The sequence below is a fragment of the Coptis chinensis genome, chromosome 3 (genome assembly GCF_015680905.1).
Source record: "Coptis chinensis isolate HL-2020 chromosome 3, ASM1568090v1, whole genome shotgun sequence".
Taxonomy (NCBI): Eukaryota; Viridiplantae; Streptophyta; class Magnoliopsida; order Ranunculales; family Ranunculaceae; genus Coptis; species Coptis chinensis.
This window is the reverse complement of record NC_141458.1, coordinates 88,923,481-88,943,741: the sequence shown is the minus strand read 5'-3', so window position 1 is coordinate 88,943,741 and position 20,261 is coordinate 88,923,481. Positions and strand designations below refer to the sequence as shown.

Genomic DNA, 20,261 nt, shown 5'->3' with positions numbered 1-20,261 from the left:
AAACTACTACTAAAACCTAGGACTCAAATTTAAACTACGAGTAAGAAGAATACCTCCCTTTGTTTTACTGTGTCCTCTAGCACTGAAATACTACACGAGCAAAGTTTTGAGCCCTACACAACAACTGGAAGTAGCCTACAAAAAATCAGATGTCTTAGTACTGAAGTCTAGGCCCGAGTGCGCTCATAAAACACTGGAATAGGGCGCGTGCATGCTCTGCATTTAATTTGCAGAAAACAAGAGGAAGGCGCGGGCGCGCTCTCAGAAAGGTAAACTAGGGCGCAGACGCGCTCTAAGTTTGTCACAGGTAGGTTTCAAATTTTCCAGGAAACTTATCACAAAGGCCAGGAACTTGTTTTTATGGTCTTATGCAGGAAATTCGAAACAGACACTTAAATTATCACTATGACTAATTTTAACTACGAAAAATCACGAAATATGAAAAATAGTGTTTTAACATTCAATTATGCCACTACAATCTCTAACAGCGGCGCCAAAAACTTGATAGAAAATTAACCGACCTAAATTAACAGGTTAATTAAATCCTACTTTATTTATAATAATACTCGCAAGCGCACAAGGTCTATTGTAGTAGGTGTGCGAGAACAATGTTGAACCCACAGGGATTGCTATCTAGGAATAATTGAAAACTAAAATACTATTTAACCTAATCTGAATATGATGGTTGTTTTTTTTTTTGGTCGGTAAGTGTGGTTTTTAGAGAGGTCCCCTACCCCATTTTATTAAAATAAAATAGCTTGTTACATTCTCATTCTCTCACAATTGCTTTCCTCTCGCATCATCATATAAAAATTTCTTTACATCCTCTGCAAATGAGCTCGGTACTAATTCTACATAACTACATGTTGGGATATTAGATGCTAAAGCATTTGCTAGTCTATTGGTTTCTCTGAAAACATGTATAATGCTAAAATGGTCAAACTGCCCCTTCATTCACTCAATGCACCTTATCATCCTCTTTGCTTGCCACGGGTGGTGACACCTGTTGGATAAGAAATCTCTCACCGTGGTAGAGTTAGTTTGCTCCTGGAGTCTTCGTCTTCATCCCTTGCTCTAAAGCTTCCAATTCAATTAGATCAATCGAATTTTTGCTTGCTTTGCCATGACTAGCTGCTAGTACCTCACCATTATTGTCTCTTATAACTGCTGCCCACCCACCCATCGTCCCTTTAAGTGAACCATCTGTGTTGAGGTTGTGCATATTCGATTTCGTCTTCTGCCATCTGCAAAATTCTTTCTTTCTTTGCTTATTCTGTACCCCAACATTCCATATCTCAATGAATCTCTTAGTTTCTGGTCCTCGCGACATTTTAATTTCAACCGCCATTAGTTTGATTCTCACATCATCAATCACTGATCGGAATAACTGCTGCACATTCACATGCTTGTTTTCAAAAATTCTGTCATTCCTTGCCTTGCACATCCAGTAATTAAACCCATTCCACACAAGCCTTATCACATCTTGCTTAATTCATTTCCCCTTCACAGCAGCTACAAGCCAGTTAACTTCTCCTTGCTAGTTAGGTGCTCTCTGTCTGTTGAATCCCATCTTCTTCAGTAACATGGTCCACACTGCTTGTGGAATCGGATAATTGTGTAACAGATGCTCCTCAGTCTCTACTTCTCTCCAGCAGAAGACGCACACATCAGATTGGACCACCTTTTGTTCTTTGAGTTTTTGTAATGTCTTTAGTCCACCATTTAGCACCATCCAGCTTATGAAGGAATGTCTGGGTATCTTATTTGCATACCACACCAATTGATGCCAATGTACTGATTGCCTTATTCCCTTTAGACTCTTATAAGTTTCCTTTATATTATATTCACCATTTGTTGCTGCAGACCAAACAATTTTATCCTCATCCCCCATTATTTCCACTTCACCCTCTGTGACATCAACAATGTCCCTTATGTACCGCTTTACATTTTGTGGAAATGCCCATTGGCCATCTGTTATGAAATTTGAGACTTTCACCTGTAAGTTGCCATTTTAGATATATAATAGGGATTGGGGAAACTTGTCACGCAGAATGCCAGAAGGGTGCCAATGTTCATTCCAGAAGCTTGTGGCTTTTCCATTCCCAATTTGATGAAGGGCTATAGCTGATGCTTCCATTCTGACTTTGAGGATCTTCCTCCAACTCCAGGAGCAGTTTTTGGGTGTTTTAAGCTGCCAGAAATCTCTCTCCCTTATTAAGTTCTTCTGTACCCACTGCACCCACAAGTTGTCAGCTTTTGTAATTATTTTCCAGAGATGCTTCATGGTTGCTGCTTGATTAACCTTTTCTAAACTCCGAGCTCCAAGCCCTCCTTCTTTGTATGGGCAGCATACATCTTCCCACCCTATCAAGGCATGAGACTGCTTGTAGTCCGGTCCTGTCCACAAGAAGTTCCTGAGGATTTTGTTTATGTCTTCAATAGTTTTTTGTGGCAAAGTGAACACAACAACCCAATACACACTTAGGTTGTTCAGAATTGCTTTTACCAGTTGTAGTCAGCCTACATAAGAAAGAAGTTTCCCCTTCTAACTCTGTATTCTCCCTGTAATCTTGGTTATAAGAGGACAACAATCTAGTGATTTTAACCTTGTAGTGATCAAAGGAAGCCCTAGATATTTCACTAGCAAGTCACCCCTTGGGAAGAGAAGTGTCTGTTCTATGTCTGTACTTGTGGCATCATCCACCGCTGTAAAGAATAAATTGCTTTTTTGTACATTCACTTCTAATCCTTTAACTATTCTGAACTTATAAAGATTCTCTTTTAGTATATTGGCTGAGCCATTGTCTCCATGCATAAATACCATCAGATCATCCGCAAAAGATAAATGAGTAATAATCGGATCAGCACACTTGTGATGTAACTTGTACTGGCCTTCTCTCACACTGTGTAGCATAATTTCAGTGAATAAATCCATAACAAGCACAAACAGATATGGCGACATTGGGTCTCCTTGTCTAATCCCTCGACTTCCTCTAAAGTAGCCATAAGAAGATCCATCTATCATTATAGAATATGACGCTGTCTCCACACATAATTTAACCCATGTAATGAATCTTGCTGGTAACCCTACTCTTCTCAAAGAAAACTCTAATGCCTCCCATCTGATTGAGTCATATGCCTTCCTTAAGTTCACCTTAGCCGCACACCTTGGGGGATACTCATTCCTGTGGTAATTATGCATTAACTCCTACGACAGCAAATATTGTCTTGGATGCTCCTACCACTCACAAAAGCTGACTGATTAAGGTTAACCACTTTATGCATTAATGCTTTCATCCTTCTTGTCATTATCTTAGTTATACACTTATAAATTACCCCACAGCATGCACTGACAATGACAGAGGGATATGAATCTTTGGTATAAGAGTAATACATGTTGCATTTACCTCCTTGAGCATTTGACTCGAGTGGAAGAAATTCCTTATGGCCTTGATGAAGTCTTCCCCAATAATTTTCCATGTACACTTGAAGAAGAAAGATGAGAATCCATCACTACCAGGTGCTTTTTCATTGTTAATATTGGCAAATGCCTCCGTAATCTCATCCCTTAACTTGTTACCTCTCGCTATATTTCCTCATAGTCATTTGTGCTTATCTGCATTCTCGGCCCAATATCTTGAAACACAGAGAAGTCCACCTCCTGCATAGTAGTAGGACTGTACAGTTCTTTGTAAAACTCCACACACTCATTACCAATATCATTTGAGTCCTGTATAACATTCCCTGCAGTGTCTCTCAAACATGTGATCTTGTATAACTCTTCTAGCTTGCATAGACTTAAAAAAGTATTTTGTGTTATTATCCCCAGAGCTTGTCACTTGATCTCGCGACTTCTGCCTATACATGCCTTCTTCAGATGTGACTGCTTGTGCATAAGCTGTAATAACTTCCCTCTCTTTTCTTATAATAGCTTGGTCTCTCGGCTGTACTTGTAACCCAGTTTGTACCCTGGATTTTGTACCCTTTCCAGTTCAGCCTTTATTTCTTTTACCTGACTCACTACACTGCCAATTCTTTCTCTATTCCAATGTATCAATGCTTCCTTTGCAGTTTTAGCTTCGTCATGAATACATACATCGGATTCCCTACTACCTCACTGCCCCAAGCTGCTATTACCGTGCTCATGAAGTCTTTCTCTCGATACCAAAAGTCATAAAACTTAAATGCTTTTCTCCGCTGGTGCCTTTGTATTACTGAAGCTACAATCATGGGTGTGTGATCTGAGCAAGCCCCAGAGTTCATAAACACCGCTTCATGATCCCCATACTCACCAATCCATTCTTCGTTGGCTATTACTCAATCCAACTTGCAACTAATCCTGTTATTCTGCCTATTATTCCACGTAAACATGTTTCCCTTGAATTTAATATCAACCAAACCAGCTGATGAAACACAATCCAAGAGCTCAGAGAAGTTCTGAGTCCGTACCTCCAATCCTCCATCCTTCTCATGAGGCGCCATAATGGAGTTAAAATCTCCCATTAACATCCAAGGCTTCTGAATGATGTGTGACATATCCACTATGTTTCTCCATAACTCTCTTCAATTATGCATCTCTGTACTCGCATACACGACTGAAATTACAAACTCCTCTCCGGTAATCATTGTCATCTCCATTGTTATATGTTGAGTATTCTTTTGTAACACTACTACTGTGTAGTTCCCCGGGTCCCAGCAACACCATATATTACCTCCACCATTTCTAGTATAGTTGCCTTCCATCTGCCATTGATTGAAAGTTCTTGTAAAAACTTTCTCTCGATTTTTTTGCTTGACTCTTGTCTCTACCAGCCCCATCACACTAATATCATACTTTCTTACTATATGTTTAACTTTAACTTGTTTAAAACCTTTATTAAACCCCCTCATATTCCAACATGAGAAATTAATCATTTAAGAGTGTTAGGGTGAATCAAAAGGCTTTTCGATACCCCTTCTTTGCCGCTGTTGCTTTGTGATGTTCTTTTTGCCTGTTTTGTTACTTGGCTGCCTCTCTTCATCATAACAGGGTCTGTTTCACTAATAACATTGGGCTGCTTGAGTCTGCTTTCTCCATGCTTTACCATCAGTTGCTCTGGAAGTCTCTCTTTGGCCATTCTACCCATCCCTTTCTCTGCTTGTTTCCCATCAGTTTCCTTATCGTTTAAATTTTGCAACTTAGTGTGTTCAAGCCTCTCCTCATTGTGTATTACCACTTGCATCTCACTTTGTTCATTCTGTGCATCTGTTTCCTCACTCTCATGGCCTTTCTCTTTTAGTTCTTCTGCCTCAGAATTTTTTGCTTCTACTGCTTCATCTACCCTCGAGCTTCCTTCTCCAATCAAGTTCTGCCTTTTACACCGATGTTTCTTACTAGGTGACTCCCACCCATCTTCATCAATATTATGAATTTCTTGAATCTCATTGGCTACTGCCTTTCCTTTATGGTTCTGCACTTCTTGTGTTTCATCTTTTTGTTTAGCTTCCACATCTTCACTTACAATTTTGGGTTTCTGCAGCCATATCTTATTAGGATTGTCTTTCTCCACCTTCACCTTCTTAGGACAACTTTGATCAGAGTGACCAAAGACTTCACATCCCATGCATCTCTGGGGCTTCCAATTATATTTAAATGAGACTTTGTATACTCTCCTCTGATCCAAGATTACAGGTATACTAGCTGGATACGGGCACTTTGTGTCAATCTCTACACAAAGTCTTGCATAAGATGTACGAGACATATTCTTTGTTAAACGATCAGTGAACATTGGAACTCCGATGGCACTATCGACTTGGCTAAATCCTTGTTTATTCCACATTTCCATTGACAGACCTTTAACAACTACCCATATAGGTATTGTTATGGGTTCTCATGTTTCTGCCTCAACAAAAAGCTTCCATGGCCTTACTACAAACAGTTGGCTGGCTATGTGGAAAGATCCGAGATCTAGAACTGCCTTCCTCTCATCCTCATTCTGAAACTTAAAAGTAAACATGGTATCACTACAACAGAGCATGGTTTTAGCAGCGCCATACTCCATCGCTAAAGGTGCCTTTGAGCGTGGCAAAAGATCTGTCGCAACGCACCAGATGGCGTTGCAAAGGCGTGGCTAAAAAGTGCGTCTCAAATACTCAAATGCAACGCCAAAGGTGGCGTGGCAAATGTTTCTAGTTTGTTGCGACGCCTGAGGGTGCTGCTAATACACTAATTCCGTTGCTACTTCATTTATTAAAATTAAATTAATTGCAAATTTTTTTCAAACTATTTACAGCGCATGGCGTCACAAAAGAGAGCTTGTAACAACTAGGATAGCGTTGCAAAAGTGATACCTTTAGCTACACAACTAGGCGTCGCAAAAGGCAACCTTTTGCAACACTATTTAAGTTGCGGAAAGTTTAAATATTTGCCTACATAGTGCGGGAAATTTAAATATTTAGCTGAACATTTGGCGTGGCAAAAGACGTCCAAAATTTTAGCCACACACCAAGCGTGGCAAAAGATATCTACGTTACTGTAGAATCAAAGCTTTTAGCTACACCAAAATTGTTGCTTGAATGATATAAACTCCTCGTGCTTTATTTGGGACGATTTAGCATTGCAAATGGTGCAATTCATACATATACCGTACATTTCCATTTACATAATCCTGCCCAAAAACAATTTTTATAGAACACAATAACCCTAAAACAATTCACCACAAATCATAACAAAATGAATTTCATTACTAAATCATTCAATACAAAAGATCTTAAAGAATTCACATAACTATTTTTTATGAAAAACATCGCCTCACATAATCTTAACAAAATTCGCATCAACTAAATTTAGAACAACGTTCAATAAATTTATTCAAGACTAAAATTCCACAAATAATGTCTATAACATGCTAATTTGAAGCAAAGATCCACTGAGCTTCTTCTTGATTCTACTACTTGGCGACCAATCGACCAATCTGGCACAACAAATTAAAAAAAAAAAAAATCACGTAAGTAAATTTATTAGAAACATTAATAAACCTAATATATACTCAAGTTGGCAATGCATGTGAAACTATGCACCTCCTATATGCGTAAATTGGTGCCCATGGCCAAAAGCTTAGAAAGAACTTATCAAAGTTATAACTCGATCACATTCATGAAGGTACATATCAAATAAGAAGACAAAAATAGTCAAAAACTAATATAAAATGTAAGTAAAGGCGTAAGAAATTATACATAACAGTCATGTAACAGCTCCATATTACAGTAGCTAGATTTATACCCAACAAATTGCAGAAAGCAAGTGCAAATACCAAGATGATAAAGCACACAAGACAGTGAGACGCAATGTAATGCATCCACTTAATCCATAAACATCAACACAGTAGTTCTACTTGCAAAAAACAAAATCATCAAACGATGAAGTCAATACTGAAACTTGATTGTCAAGGCTGTTGAAGTATGGGTGATCAAGTGCTGCCTTTGCTGAAATCCTACTTGCGGGATCATATTGGAGCATCTTCTGCTTGTTTCAAGAAAAAAGATTAATATGTTAATAAGAGTTTTTCCTATACTTCACTGATTACTAGGTTTTAGCTGGTTTATAACTTAGCAACTGTACATTTAATGCCAATACACTCGGGAAAAATTGCTATGTAGACCTGATGAATGAAATAGGACAACAATGGCGATTAAAAAATGGTCATCAGAAATCCAACATTCGAAGCATTAAAACCTGACGTTGTTTCATCAAGTCCGGGTTGTTATTTATTCGATTATTATGAATTCCATTAGCCAAGCTTTATGAGGTTCGTAAGACTTTATGAATTTTAGCATGCAACTTGACAAGTTAAATAAAACTTAGAAATGCAACTTGCAACTTAAAGCACCACTGATTACCGATAAAAGATCAACTCCCTCAGGTTCCAAATTTGGAACTGCGACGCGCAAGTTTTTGAGGCTTCCATCGAGGATACTCGTGCCAATCTCGCAATGAACTAACTCCCGCCAATCGATCCTCGATGGTGTTCCCAACAACCTTCAATGCAAAATAAGGTAACTTCGTAATATGCAAAAGAAATAAGTAAAACAAAAGTAATCGTAAAGAGCATATTCTCGGGGAGCATAACTGTACCACACAATCGCTATGACTACATAAAGACAAAGATTAGTTAAAACATTATAAATCGGCTTATTTCAGTTTCATCCACAAATGATAAATTGTTGAAATACCCATTTCAACAAGACATTATGCAATGTATAGTGGCCAAATTGACAGTTTTATCACACAAACAAGAAGAAAATGAGCAAATTGGAAAATTCCTAAATCGGGTGAAACAGACCCAATCAATATTTTGCAACTTTAAAGATAAAATACATAATATTTCAAATGCATTCCAAGAGGTGCATCACGCTTGACTTGACAAAAAGTGTCATGATATTATACTATAAGACACTCTTCAAAGACAAAGAAATAATGAGCTCCCACCTATCATGCTAAGGGGCAACCTAAACTCCGAATCCCAACTTCATCTATTATAGTAGTATTCATATGTATAACTTGTTAGCAGTTTAGAACTATGCACATCAATCTCCTCACACAAACTTAAGAAACACAGGATCAAAGATGTCAACTTGTCATCAACTTCGGTCAGTACTATCTATTGACTTGATGTCTAGACTCTAGTCCTCTTATGTCTCCATAGACCATGATAGAGTAGATCCAAATTGATCGCTTTTATTGTTTGTTTTAATTAGGTTCGCCAAATCAACTTGGTGAGTAAAAACTAACAACCAAAGCGGACAAATAAATTCTAAAATAATAATACAGGGACAAAATATTATATTGTCTAAATGCAAGTTAAAATGATGGAAAATCAGAGTTTCCCGCTTTCGGCATTATATCTTGGTTTTGGTGAACGAAGTCGTGCCCAACTATCATTTCCATGACCCGCCAAATGCAAAGACATATATGAAGCTCCGGCATGTATGAGTTGATCTATCCTAAAATGTATGTGATGGTTACTAGTTGCAAGTTCGGACCACTTCCATCTACCCTTTGGTCCGTGTTTCCAATCGTGCAATTAGGCATCTTCAAATACATTGCACACACACACATGAATCTTATCAGATCACATGCATGTATTGCCAAAGCTAGCATGTTAACAATTTAAATATCTTCTCTAGAAATAGCAAATAATATGAATAATTATGAAACAAGAGTAAACCAATCCGATTCCCGAATGAGGATATATATCTTTAATGACTTAGTAATGCGTCTCGACACTCAATTAATCTTTTGTACAATGAATTAATGAAATGGCTATAGATGTTCAACAATAATGACAAATGAAGGCAACGATATACCAAATAACATGATGGGATGATCCAATTTTAGACCTCTATCAAGTAATATTTGACTAACTCAAATGTAGTTTGACAAAAAAATAAACAAAGTTGTTTCCTCTGCAGAGCTATATGATTTATTTTGATCACATCGCCTTTGAGCCACTCCATTCGCTTGGAGTCAGGTCTTAGATGGGCACTAAAACCCACTATTTTTTCAAGTTGAGGCTCCTACTTATTTTGAAATTTCAAACGTGTATGCATTATTTTAGGGTCTAAGTTTCTCCGATAGGATGCACTCAAATATATATTTTTTTTTCAAGGGAAGGTCGTAACAAACCATTTATTACGCATTAAAATCCAAAACGTCACGGTAATGGACATTCTCATATGAGCGTAAATATTCCTTGGGTTTGTCGATCATAAATGCATAATGAATCTACTTGTTTGTTTTTCTATTTACAGACTTTGTTTACTTTAACATAATATTCAGTTGAGAATATGGTCTGAAAATATGAAATTAACATAAGGAGAAAAAAAAAAATAAACAAACAAACAAAACTTACGTTCCTATATATCCAAAATGGGATGCACAAACCAAGCCGGTAGCTAGTGATGATGACACTCACTATTTCACTAATACTAATTAGTAATAATTATATATCTATATCTTTAATGATGATATGACGATAGCTATATATCACAAGAAATGGTTTATGGTTTAAGGCCTATATAAGGTCGCATCCTTCCATCAGAATTTTATATTCATCTGCATTTGTTAATCATCAACTATCTGCTGCAATGGCAACCAAAGCTCTGTTTTATTGTGTTACTAGTTGTGTCTTCAATGTTTGTTATTTCCATTGCTAAGCCAAAGAAGCCACCACCTCAACTTAGATCACCACCACGATCGTCTTCCTTTAAGTTGGTGTCATCCCCATTTTTATAGTAATAATATAGTAGAAAAACCACTCTATTAGATAGTGCAGGTTCACCTTTAGAAGTATTAGTTTCTCTAGAATCAACTAAACCTTCTGCATGTTTTATTCCATAAGGGAACGATGTGATGGTTTAAAAAGCTTTAATTCACATACAGTGTACTTGAAGAGTGCCTCAAAACTTGTTTGAGGCAAAATTCTTCACTTTTATTTGTAGAAATATAAATATCCATTTCTACTTATTAAGGGAAAATTCTTTACAGAACAGTGAACTATTTGCTTTGTGAATTTCTCGTAAAATCAACACAAATTTGTGATAGACAAAGCAACAGAGAGAGGAAAGTACCTAAATATATGAAGCAATCAAGCTGCACTCGAATCACCGGAAATAGGGCTTGTCTCCCCGACCATTTCAGCTACACCAAGAAAAAAAATTGTTTAGGAAGATGTAATTATTGTTGATTGAAAAATAAAAAGAATAGGGTTCTGCACCAAATATGCATCCGACCGGACCACATATCGACACCCGTGGAGTAGTGTGTTGAGCCGAAAGCGTAACCTCTCGAGCTCTGTACCCGCAGAGTTACAATCTGGTAATAATAATAAGAATTGAATAGCGAAGAAGGAAGGTTAGAGTTGAAATGGAAATGGAAAAGGAAAAGGAAAAGCGCACCACCTCGTGTGTGTAGCTCTTGAGAGGAACGGTGAAGGCTCTTCCAAGGCCAAGATCGGCAATCTTGAGTATGCCCTTGTCCTTGTCAACCAAAAAGATTTTGGGGTTTGAGATCTCTGTGAAGCACGCCAGGATCGTGGCAATGGGCCACCCCTTTGCACAATTGGTAGAGGAAGCTCGATGAGATCCGTGTCGAGGTACTCGAAGACCGGTAGAGAAGGGGCTTCCCGCTCTTGTTGTCGGCGTGCTCGACCGCAGCAATCGGACCAGATAGAGACTCGAGAGAGCATCCGAAGGAGGGCAATCTCGCAAGAGCAGTTGGGGCACACCTTCTTCGTCCATTTCCAGCCCGGCGTCTTCTTGGGCCACCAATTGATCGGTCGTCTTGTCCTGAGCCTTGTACACTTTCCCGTATGTCCCTTCTCCAACCTTCTCCAACTTCTCGTACTTGTGTACTTGTCCATGTACACAACCTATTATTGACAGAGAGTACAACGTACTATGAACACCAACAAAATTCAAAAGGCTCTTTTACTATCTCTGTTGACTGGGTTTTCAATATGGTGGGCGGCAGCAAGAGAAAAAGATGAGAAAAATAAAACCAATTTAGGGTTTTGGATTTTGGATTTTACTTTTTTATTTTTTGGTTTTTTGTTGGAGCGCCAACAATAAAAATAGGCCCGCCCATAAAAAAACCTTTAAAAGAAATTAACTCCCGCCCATAAAAAGCCCAATAGCAGCGCTTCTCTAGCTGCAACACATACTACATCCAATAAAACATGGACATTTACAAAAGGTTTTTACAACGAAAGTGGCGTCACAAATGATTGAGTTAACTTTAACAGCAACAATGGCGTGGTAAATGATAAAGCTCTCTATAAAAATTGCATTTTATGTTTTTTGAAAAAAAAAATTATAACTATTTGCCACGCAAGAGGTGTCACAATAAATAAATTTATGTACAGTTAAGCTAATAGCACGACAAACCTTTAGCAGCCCCATATGGCGTTGCAATAGGTGACCTTTAACAACAATTTTTTGGCGTTGCAAAAGGGTGCGCTGCAAAAGACCCCTTTTGTTGTAGTGTATCTCCATATGGTTTCATAACGAAGTTCTTTGTTCTCCAAGCACGACTTACTATATCCTTAACATAGTTATAGTTAAGCCTTTTCCCAACAAAGGATCCAACAATGAGATTCTCAAATTTTTTGTTCAAATCTGAAAATTGAGAACTGTTAACATGTACTACAACCTTACCGTTAACCATGGCCGGTGGAATATATGTGAGTTCATCACTCCCTAGTGCCCTCTTACCAATCATCTCAGCCCAAGAGCTTTTCTTTTCCGATGGTTTTTCTGTTTCAGTATAATCAGCTTTCTTCCATTTTCCTTCTGTTTGTGCCTTTTTTTTCCTAATCCTATTATTGCGGTATTCCTTGATCCAAGACTCTCTTCCATTCCTGATACCTTAGACTCTGTGAAATATTGCTCGACATTTTGCTGCATCTTCTCTAGTGTATCTTGGGTTTCTTGTGCTGCTATATCAGCTACCTTCTCCTGGATTCTCAATGATATGTCATCATTGCCTAGAACAAAGTCCAGCACCTCTTGCTTTATCTTTAGGCCTTCACGATCAGCAACTTTTTCATCAGATCTAATTTTTTCTAGGTCCACTGATGTTGCATCTCCTTACTTCCTTTCCTTGCTTTTTGCTTCTTGGACTCTCAATGCTATATACAATGCAAGATCCTCGATCTTGTGATGCTTTCCAGATTGGACTTTAGCAAGGCCTAATCTTTTCTGAAATTTCTCCAAAGACCCCTCTCCATATTTTTTCAAAAGAACAGTCGTACAGAAATCGATGTCCTCATCCTCACTCAAAGGTGTCTTGTTCTCAGTACCATCTCCTTCGTGCCCAACCCTAACAGGTGTGCTAGGGTTTCCTAAACCTAAAACTCTCAACTCTCGTGTGTTTTGCATTTTTTCCTAAAATTTTGTAAAAAAGACTCAAATACCCCTAAGGTTTAAAATCTCCCTTAGAGGCCACTATTAACAACTAACTAAGTTGATTAATATGATGGTTGTTGCTTTGAAAGATGTTTAACTACTAACTAATTTAATTATACTACGAAAATAATGAAACTTGAATTACTATGGAAGGAGAGCAGTCTAGGACTGTTGAATCCACCTTAAACCATTATTTGTATCCTTAGAATCAATTCCAATGTTCCATAATTTATACGAGTAGCATGAGGGAAAGGTAACCCTAGCTTTCTCGATGATGTGAACGTGACAAATCTTAATTAACATGTATTTTCTAGAAATTCAACACTAATGATCAAACTTAAAAGATTACTCGTCTTCTTACGGCACGAATAATATCCAACTTTGACATTAACAATTAGAACAAGCTTTATCTAATAGTTACAACTATCAAACTATAATGGATGCATGACATACAATATGAAAGATAGAGTTTTACTATGAAACGTGAACTTAGAAGATTTGTTTGAATATAAGCGAATTGAAAATCATTGAAACTAATGTAAAAACACAAACATAAGTCTAAGGCTTCATCCAACCCTAGATAAGATTTAGTTACACATAATAATAAAGGTAAAACAAGGTTTAGAAGAACCCATGTCGACGATGGTGATATGCAGCTCGACTTCTTCTTCTCCAAGTTTCCTCTTTCTGCCTCTTCTTCTCCAGCAAGCTCTTGAATGGTGTGTTGTGATTTTTGTGTGGTAAGGGAGAGAGAGCCTCTACTATTGTTTTTGCTTGGTTTATATAGAGGCTTTGATTAGATCGTGCAAGCCTTAGAACTCCTTTAGAAAGCTTCCTTTCTGTGTTTTAATTCCTTTTGGAACTATCCAAATCGAATTCAAGCGGTGGAAGCAAGCTGTGAAGGGTGCTGTGAAAACACTGTTATTCTGTGAAATTAGAAGGAGGCGCGGGTCGCGTTCTGACATAGGCTTCTTAGGGCGCAGGCGCGCTCTGACCTCTTAACAACCATACCTCAACTTTTTACAGTAGCTTTATAATGTCATACACATGTTATATCATATCTTGTTTTGTGTATTCTCTCTGTAATCAAGTTGTGAGAATCTTACAACTCCGTAAAGTCCTCAGTCTCAGCCCGTTTCTTCGTATTCACATTGATTTCTGTAAAACCAAAGAAATAGACTAATCAAAAGAACTTATATTAATTAACTAGACAATATAACATAAATATAGGCATAAACGTGTAACATTTATGTGCTTATCACATTGCACAGATGTTAACAGGAAGTCTCACAGTTATGGAATATTGGACTCCCGCAGTATGGATTTGGGGAAGGTGAACAATTGAGTTTCATTTTTGGATTGAAATCATCTTCCCACATTTCCCTATTTCTCACTGCCCATCATAAATAAATACATAAAATAGTGGATTGAGAGCTTTAACAAGGATCGGTAGCAAATTTTCAGGAATTATTCTTTACGTATTGAAAGATTTTATTGAAGAAATTAATACACAAAAAAAAAAAAAAAAAAAAGCAAAAGCAAAAACAAAAACAAAAACAAAACGTGTGGTGATCTGAATGAAAGAGAAAGGAACATCAGTAAATCCTCCACCTTATCATTTACCTTGCAAATGTTGGGTAGACAAGAGAAGGGTATTATGGACACTTATGTCATTTGGGGGTGAGCTTATAGAGGACCAGCGGTGAGAATATCATCACTCAAATTGAAGTCCCTTTATTATCACACGATCTTGAGTTACAATTATTTTTTTCGATAATCAGATCTTGATTCTTGAGTTACAATTGGGTTAACAAGAAACCCGTTTATTATAAAGCATAACTACCCACTTATTGTCAGATAGTACAAGGTACAAATGTGGGGGCTGTACCACCCAAGTAAGAAAGCACGATATTTCAGTAGTCTCGGAAGGGAAAAAAAAAGGAACAAAAAAAGATAAAAGAAAAATTGAACTACAGACACCCCATCTTGATTTATTAATATTTATCAGAGGGCTCAGCTGTAGATTGGAGACTGTACAAAGTACCAACATATCAAAGTAACCCTAACATTTTTTTTAATGTCAAGGGTCACTAGCTTCCTGACGCCTGAATTATGGATTTTGTAGTGTGAGACCTGTTCTCAAGGCCATGCTTGTAATGCAGTCTTTTAACTTTTGCTCTGTCATTTTTCCTTGTTTCCTCACCTGCAAAAGAAAAAGGGCATTAAAATAAAAATAAAAACAAAAATAAAATATAACATTGAAGTAAGGGCTTGTCCAACCACTCCACTTTGGTTACATTTATAATACCTCCAATCCACATTTTATTTCTTCAGTTTGATTCTGTCATCTACTCATATGATGATCGATATGATTGAGTGTCGGAATGTTCCTCTTTCATTTTTAATAATTGATTTGCCTTTATGGCTTTATGTACTAACTATTAACAATGCTTTGGATGATATATTGTAATATTGGTAAGAGAAATTATGTTTCAAATTATCTTAATTAAAAAAAATAAATCATGTTTCACAGTACACAATATTAATGAATATCTCAAAATCATATTAGCAGAAAAATGTTGGGAAATACTACAAGAATATATGCATTCTTAGTTTCATACTACAAATATATAATCGTGTTTTGCCAAATTTGTTTTTTATACTTTATTAGAAAATAGATTGACAAAAAATCTTGTCCAGGAATCCAGGATGATTATGTTTTAAAAGTGACGATTGTGCACCAGTGAATAAGTTTTGGGACAACATATATAATATCCTTACATCACGAACTAAGAGGGTGTGGGACCGTCTAAATCTTATGGTGTTGACTGATAAAGTGATAAATTACGTTTGCGTTTTTTATTTTTTATTTTTCTATTGTCTTATTTTTATTATTTTTTGGTTCTTCATTAATATCTTGTGGTAGGTAAAGCCGCCTCAATAGACTCCAACTAATAGTGACAATCACCCCACACACTGGTCTATGGCACTCTGAGAAATATTGGAAGCTAAGGCCACTAAATTCCATGATAATATAGTCACTCTTCTTACTAGATATTTGTAAGTTTGTGTGTTGATCAATCATAATAGATCACTTTGATATATTTATATGCTTTCAAGTTTCAACAGAATATTAGCACGGATATTCTACCAAAAGTATGAAAAAAGATACCATCATTAAATTCCTATTTTAGTGTTTCATACAGTCATACATGGCTATAGTCAGAAGAGTTATATTTAAAAATTAGCTTCAAGAACTTTAGTGTGTACATGCTTTTTAATGGCATGGCTAAAACTAAAAGACATTCTTATAGATGTGTAGCACATAAAATGTAGCTTAAAGTTCAGTAGAGCGGGTACATATATTTGTAATAAGACTACTATGGACTTATGGTACAATGAGAATATAAGTTTGTCATATATAAATGATTTTGAATGAGAGTTTGAGTTGCTTATCAAGTAAAATGCTGGATTACTAACTACAACAACGATAAACGCAAGTGCTTACCCGAATGAAGATGGTAACGAGAACTTCTTGGGGCTGTAGTTGTTGCAGAGAAGTGTATGTAATCTCAAAGTCCAAAGACTCAAACACTCGAAGCACGTCGCTTCCAACACCAGAGCCACCTTTGCATATTATTTTCACTACGAACCTTTTATCCTCTATTTTCTCCGTGTCAATCTGTGCAAGTCAATGACATTACTCGTGACATTAACACCATGAGCATGACAAACAGAGATAACCCCTAACATTTTAGGCCCATTTTAACCCTACCCACGAGTCATGACAATAAATCTGGTTTCATTCATTTATAAATGCACATGAAGCAAATGTGGTTTATGTATGACATCATTCTCAATGCGTGAAATACATGTCAGGAATCGGTGAAACGAAGTTCATTTTTGATGATCTACAACCCAACAAATTTAACAATTCTTGTAAGGCACCTCACCAAAGTGTCATAACGTACGATAATTCTGGTTTCGCTCATTTATAAATGCACATGAAGCCAATGTGGTTTATGTATGACATCATTCTCTGTGCGTGAAATACATGTCAGAAATCGGTGAAACAAAGTTCATTTTTGATGATCTACAACCCAACAAATTTAACAATTCTGTAGTTTGAAGTGGACATTATTATGTTTTTTGCGCTTTTTTGGACCATTTGATTCTTTTGTGAGTGATCCATCATCTCCTTTGACCTTTTCCCATGAGAACAATCTATCATTATTTTCTGAACAGTTCTCACAAGAAATTTTGTGAGAACAACAACTAAATATCCCACGAGACTCATGCAATCTAATGCCCTACCAGAACAACAACTTTATCAAGGATTTGTGATTTTGACACTTGAGATTGCAATTGCAGCTAAAATAATGTATGGTTTATTATTAAAAAAAAAAACTTGCTCAGACTTATGGGATAATCATTGTTCTTTTCGATAATATAAAAAGTGAAATGATCAAGCTACGTTTCTGAAAAGTAATTCATCTAATCACCTACAATATAATTTTGAACACGGTTATGTGAACTCCACTTAAAATTACTCTTTCACTAAATACAATGAATTAATAGCTTATTTTTTATGGAAATGTTCTCCATGCAATAGATATCATTCTCACAAAAAAATCAGTTCATTTGAAGATATACAACATCATTAAAAATAATTTAGAATGTTATAAAACTATCCAACTGCCTATTTTTATTATTTATTATTTATTATTTTAATTTCGTAACAATTTTTGACAAGATTAAACATATTTAATTGAACTGATTTTTTGTAGGGTATTCTCCATCATGTGATGTATATTTTTACAAAAAATTAGTCCTCAATTTATCTTGTAAGTCCACTTTTAAGAGTGGAGTAACTTTAGAATCACTATAAAATAGAGTTCATACTTTAAAAAGAGTTGGTATCGCCCAAGATTGTTTTGTGACAGTGCGTGCGAATTCGTTAAGGGTGCAAAATTTTCACATTTGAGGGTGCAAAATTTTCGCATTTTTGGCCAAAGTCTATGTGAATTGGGGTGACGATTCCGGAATATATCCTAAAGTGCAGTTAAAGAAAGAACTGGTGTCTCACCACAAAAAAAACCCAAGAAAAATAAGAATATTTTTTAATATGATTTTAGCCCAATGCTAAGGAGTTGATCGATTGAGTCTATCAATTCATATCAGATACACCTCGTCAATGTCAAACCGGCATTTCTTGAATTCAAATTTGCTCCAATGTTGAGAATATGATGTTTTTTCTCTGAAGGGCAGAGCAAAATTGTCTAGTACTTTTGTTTCTAGGTAAGATAAGCCTCATTGCTATATCGATAAACAATAAAATGGTATAATCAACTTTCTAGGGAGCGTGTCATGGGACGAAAGTCACGAAACTATATAGCTTGTAGCTCAATGCTTTCACGAGGGTGTAGGCTTGAAACAGAACACTATTTTTATTCTGAATGCTTCATGCTAAGGTTTGTGTTGAATGTAGATTACTTAATTTGGGAACTCTGGAAGAGTTGGGTGTTAGTATACACAATCTAGCCAGTCTTTTTGTTTTTTAGGGTAACGAATCTAGTCTCAGAATGATAGTAACAAGTTAACAACACATAAGAAACAACAAAAAATACAGCTGCAACACACCATAGTGACCATGCTATGAAGCTTATAATAATGAAACTTTTTATATGAGAATGTTTCATATCTAGGTTGGATCAGTAAGTAGTTATTAGTGAAAGTGAAAAATTATGATAATACAATAAATAAAGAAATACCTCTGTGATCTGGGCTTTTGGTTTGGTAGTTGCTACTGCTGCTGCTGAAGTGCGCGGAATGCGTTGAGTTCCAGATGGATTATCTTGACTGCTTTCTCTTAAATCACTCAACCTTGGGCGTTGCTGCTGTTCCTTTAGCTCCTTTTGAAGCCTTTCTGTTTCTTCATGAATATTCTTAAGATAAGATAAAGCATCCACCAATACTGATCTCTTATCCATCTGCACTCCAATAGCCATTGCCTAATTAGCTTCACATTACATTAAACTCAATCAATTGAACTAATAAACAAATATTGGATATGACTATGTACCTTGGTGATATTAGGCACAAGTGCGCGTAGTGCTAGTAATTGTTGGCTTAGTCTTTTTCTCCTATTCCTCTCAGATACCAAATTCTTACAATTCAATGTACCTCGCTTGGGCTCATCGTCGGTCCCATCCTCATTTTCATCATCATCACCTTGATCATCACTTTTAGCATCACTCCCACTAATCACAGTTTGAGGAGGGGTCTCGACATCCCCTTCCATATGATTCATCATTTCTGGAGATGTAGTATCATAATAGTGATCAGTATTACACTCTGGACTCAGCTCATTTGATGAGATTAGCCCAAACTCATAGTCATTCAAAAATGTATCACATACATCCGGTTCCACTACACATTGTTCCACTTGAAGCATAGATTGAAAGGTCTCATTTGATTCTAGTTCGGAGTCTTTGGTACCCAAGTTATAGAGCTCAAGCATGAATGGAGATTCCGGAATCGGTAGAGAGGAGATTGCGTCGGTTTCAAAGTTGAAAAGATGGTTTTCTAAGTCTTGTAATTCTTGAGTGAAGGCCGGGGTATAGACATCATCAAGATCAAGCCATGAAGAGATGATATCTTGATTTCTTGGTTCTTGAAAGGGGTAAACATCAAGTTCAGTTGCCATGTTGAGACTATTCTCAACTCTTTTTTGTCACTCACACTAGGGGGAAAAGAGTGCGAGTGTGAGACAGAGAACTTGGAACGCAGGTAGAGTTCATGAGTTAAGAATGTAGCACGAGAGGTATAGGGAGTATTTATTAAGAATTTATGAGGAAAGATCCAAAAGAGTTGGAATATTACGATACAGACAATGTTGAGGTCGAACAATTTTTTCTCTTTAGGTAGAGACTACAGAGTACAGACTACAGACTCCAATACAATCACTACACAGATGGTCTTTGGGGATGGGTCGTAGGTAAAAAGTTTGAATGATAATTTTGAAAAAGGAATATGCTAGGAAGCACCCGTTTTGGAAGAGTTGCATCAATGCCGCCCTAACGTTTAATGAGATGCAGCACATGAACTCAAAGTTGTACCAATCAACCAATACAGAAGTATGCCCGACGTGACGTACTTCATTGGTCTAACGGTGTGTTTGTTTAGCTTCTGATTCTGCTATAGCTCACCATTGATTTCAGCTACAGTGTAGTGTGTTTGTTTTGCTTCTAATTGTTACACCGGTTGAGAACTGTTTGTGCGTACATGGATTCAGTTCTCTGGATAGGGGATACGAGGTT

The 20,261-nt window shown here is 36.8% G+C and overlaps 1 protein-coding gene and 1 pseudogene across 1 annotated transcript; both read right to left on the bottom strand.

The window, feature by feature from the left end:
* Positions 1-7,167: 7,167 nt before the first annotated feature.
* On the bottom strand, positions 7,168-12,915 carry LOC147511482 (cyclin-dependent kinase B1-1-like; annotated as a pseudogene).
* A 1,741-nt stretch (positions 12,916-14,656) lies between these two features.
* On the bottom strand, positions 14,657-19,911 carry LOC147511481 (transcription factor BHLH6-like). The gene is made up of 4 exons (XM_086603175.1): positions 19,025-19,911; positions 18,714-18,932; positions 16,451-16,624; positions 14,657-15,145 (listed from the first exon to the last, which is right to left on the bottom strand). The coding sequence occupies exons 1-4, from the start codon at positions 19,646-19,648 to the stop codon at positions 15,053-15,055; spliced, it is 1,110 nt and encodes a 369-aa protein (XP_086459301.1). The 5' UTR covers positions 19,649-19,911; the 3' UTR covers positions 14,657-15,052.
* Positions 19,912-20,261: the final 350 nt, after the last annotated feature.

Excerpts from the sequence above, each read along its gene's own strand:
- LOC147511481 (XM_086603175.1), bottom strand. The coding sequence starts at position 19,648 with ATGGCAACTGAACTTGATGTTTACCCCTTTCAAGAACCAAGAAATCAA. Across the intron at positions 16,625-18,713 it reads CAAAAGCCCAGATCACAGAG|ATTGACACGGAGAAAATAGA; the intron begins GTATTTCTTTAT and ends TGACTTGCACAG. Across the intron at positions 15,146-16,450 it reads TCGTTACCATCTTCATTCGG|GTGAGGAAACAAGGAAAAAT; the intron begins GTAAGCACTTGC and ends TTTCTTTTGCAG.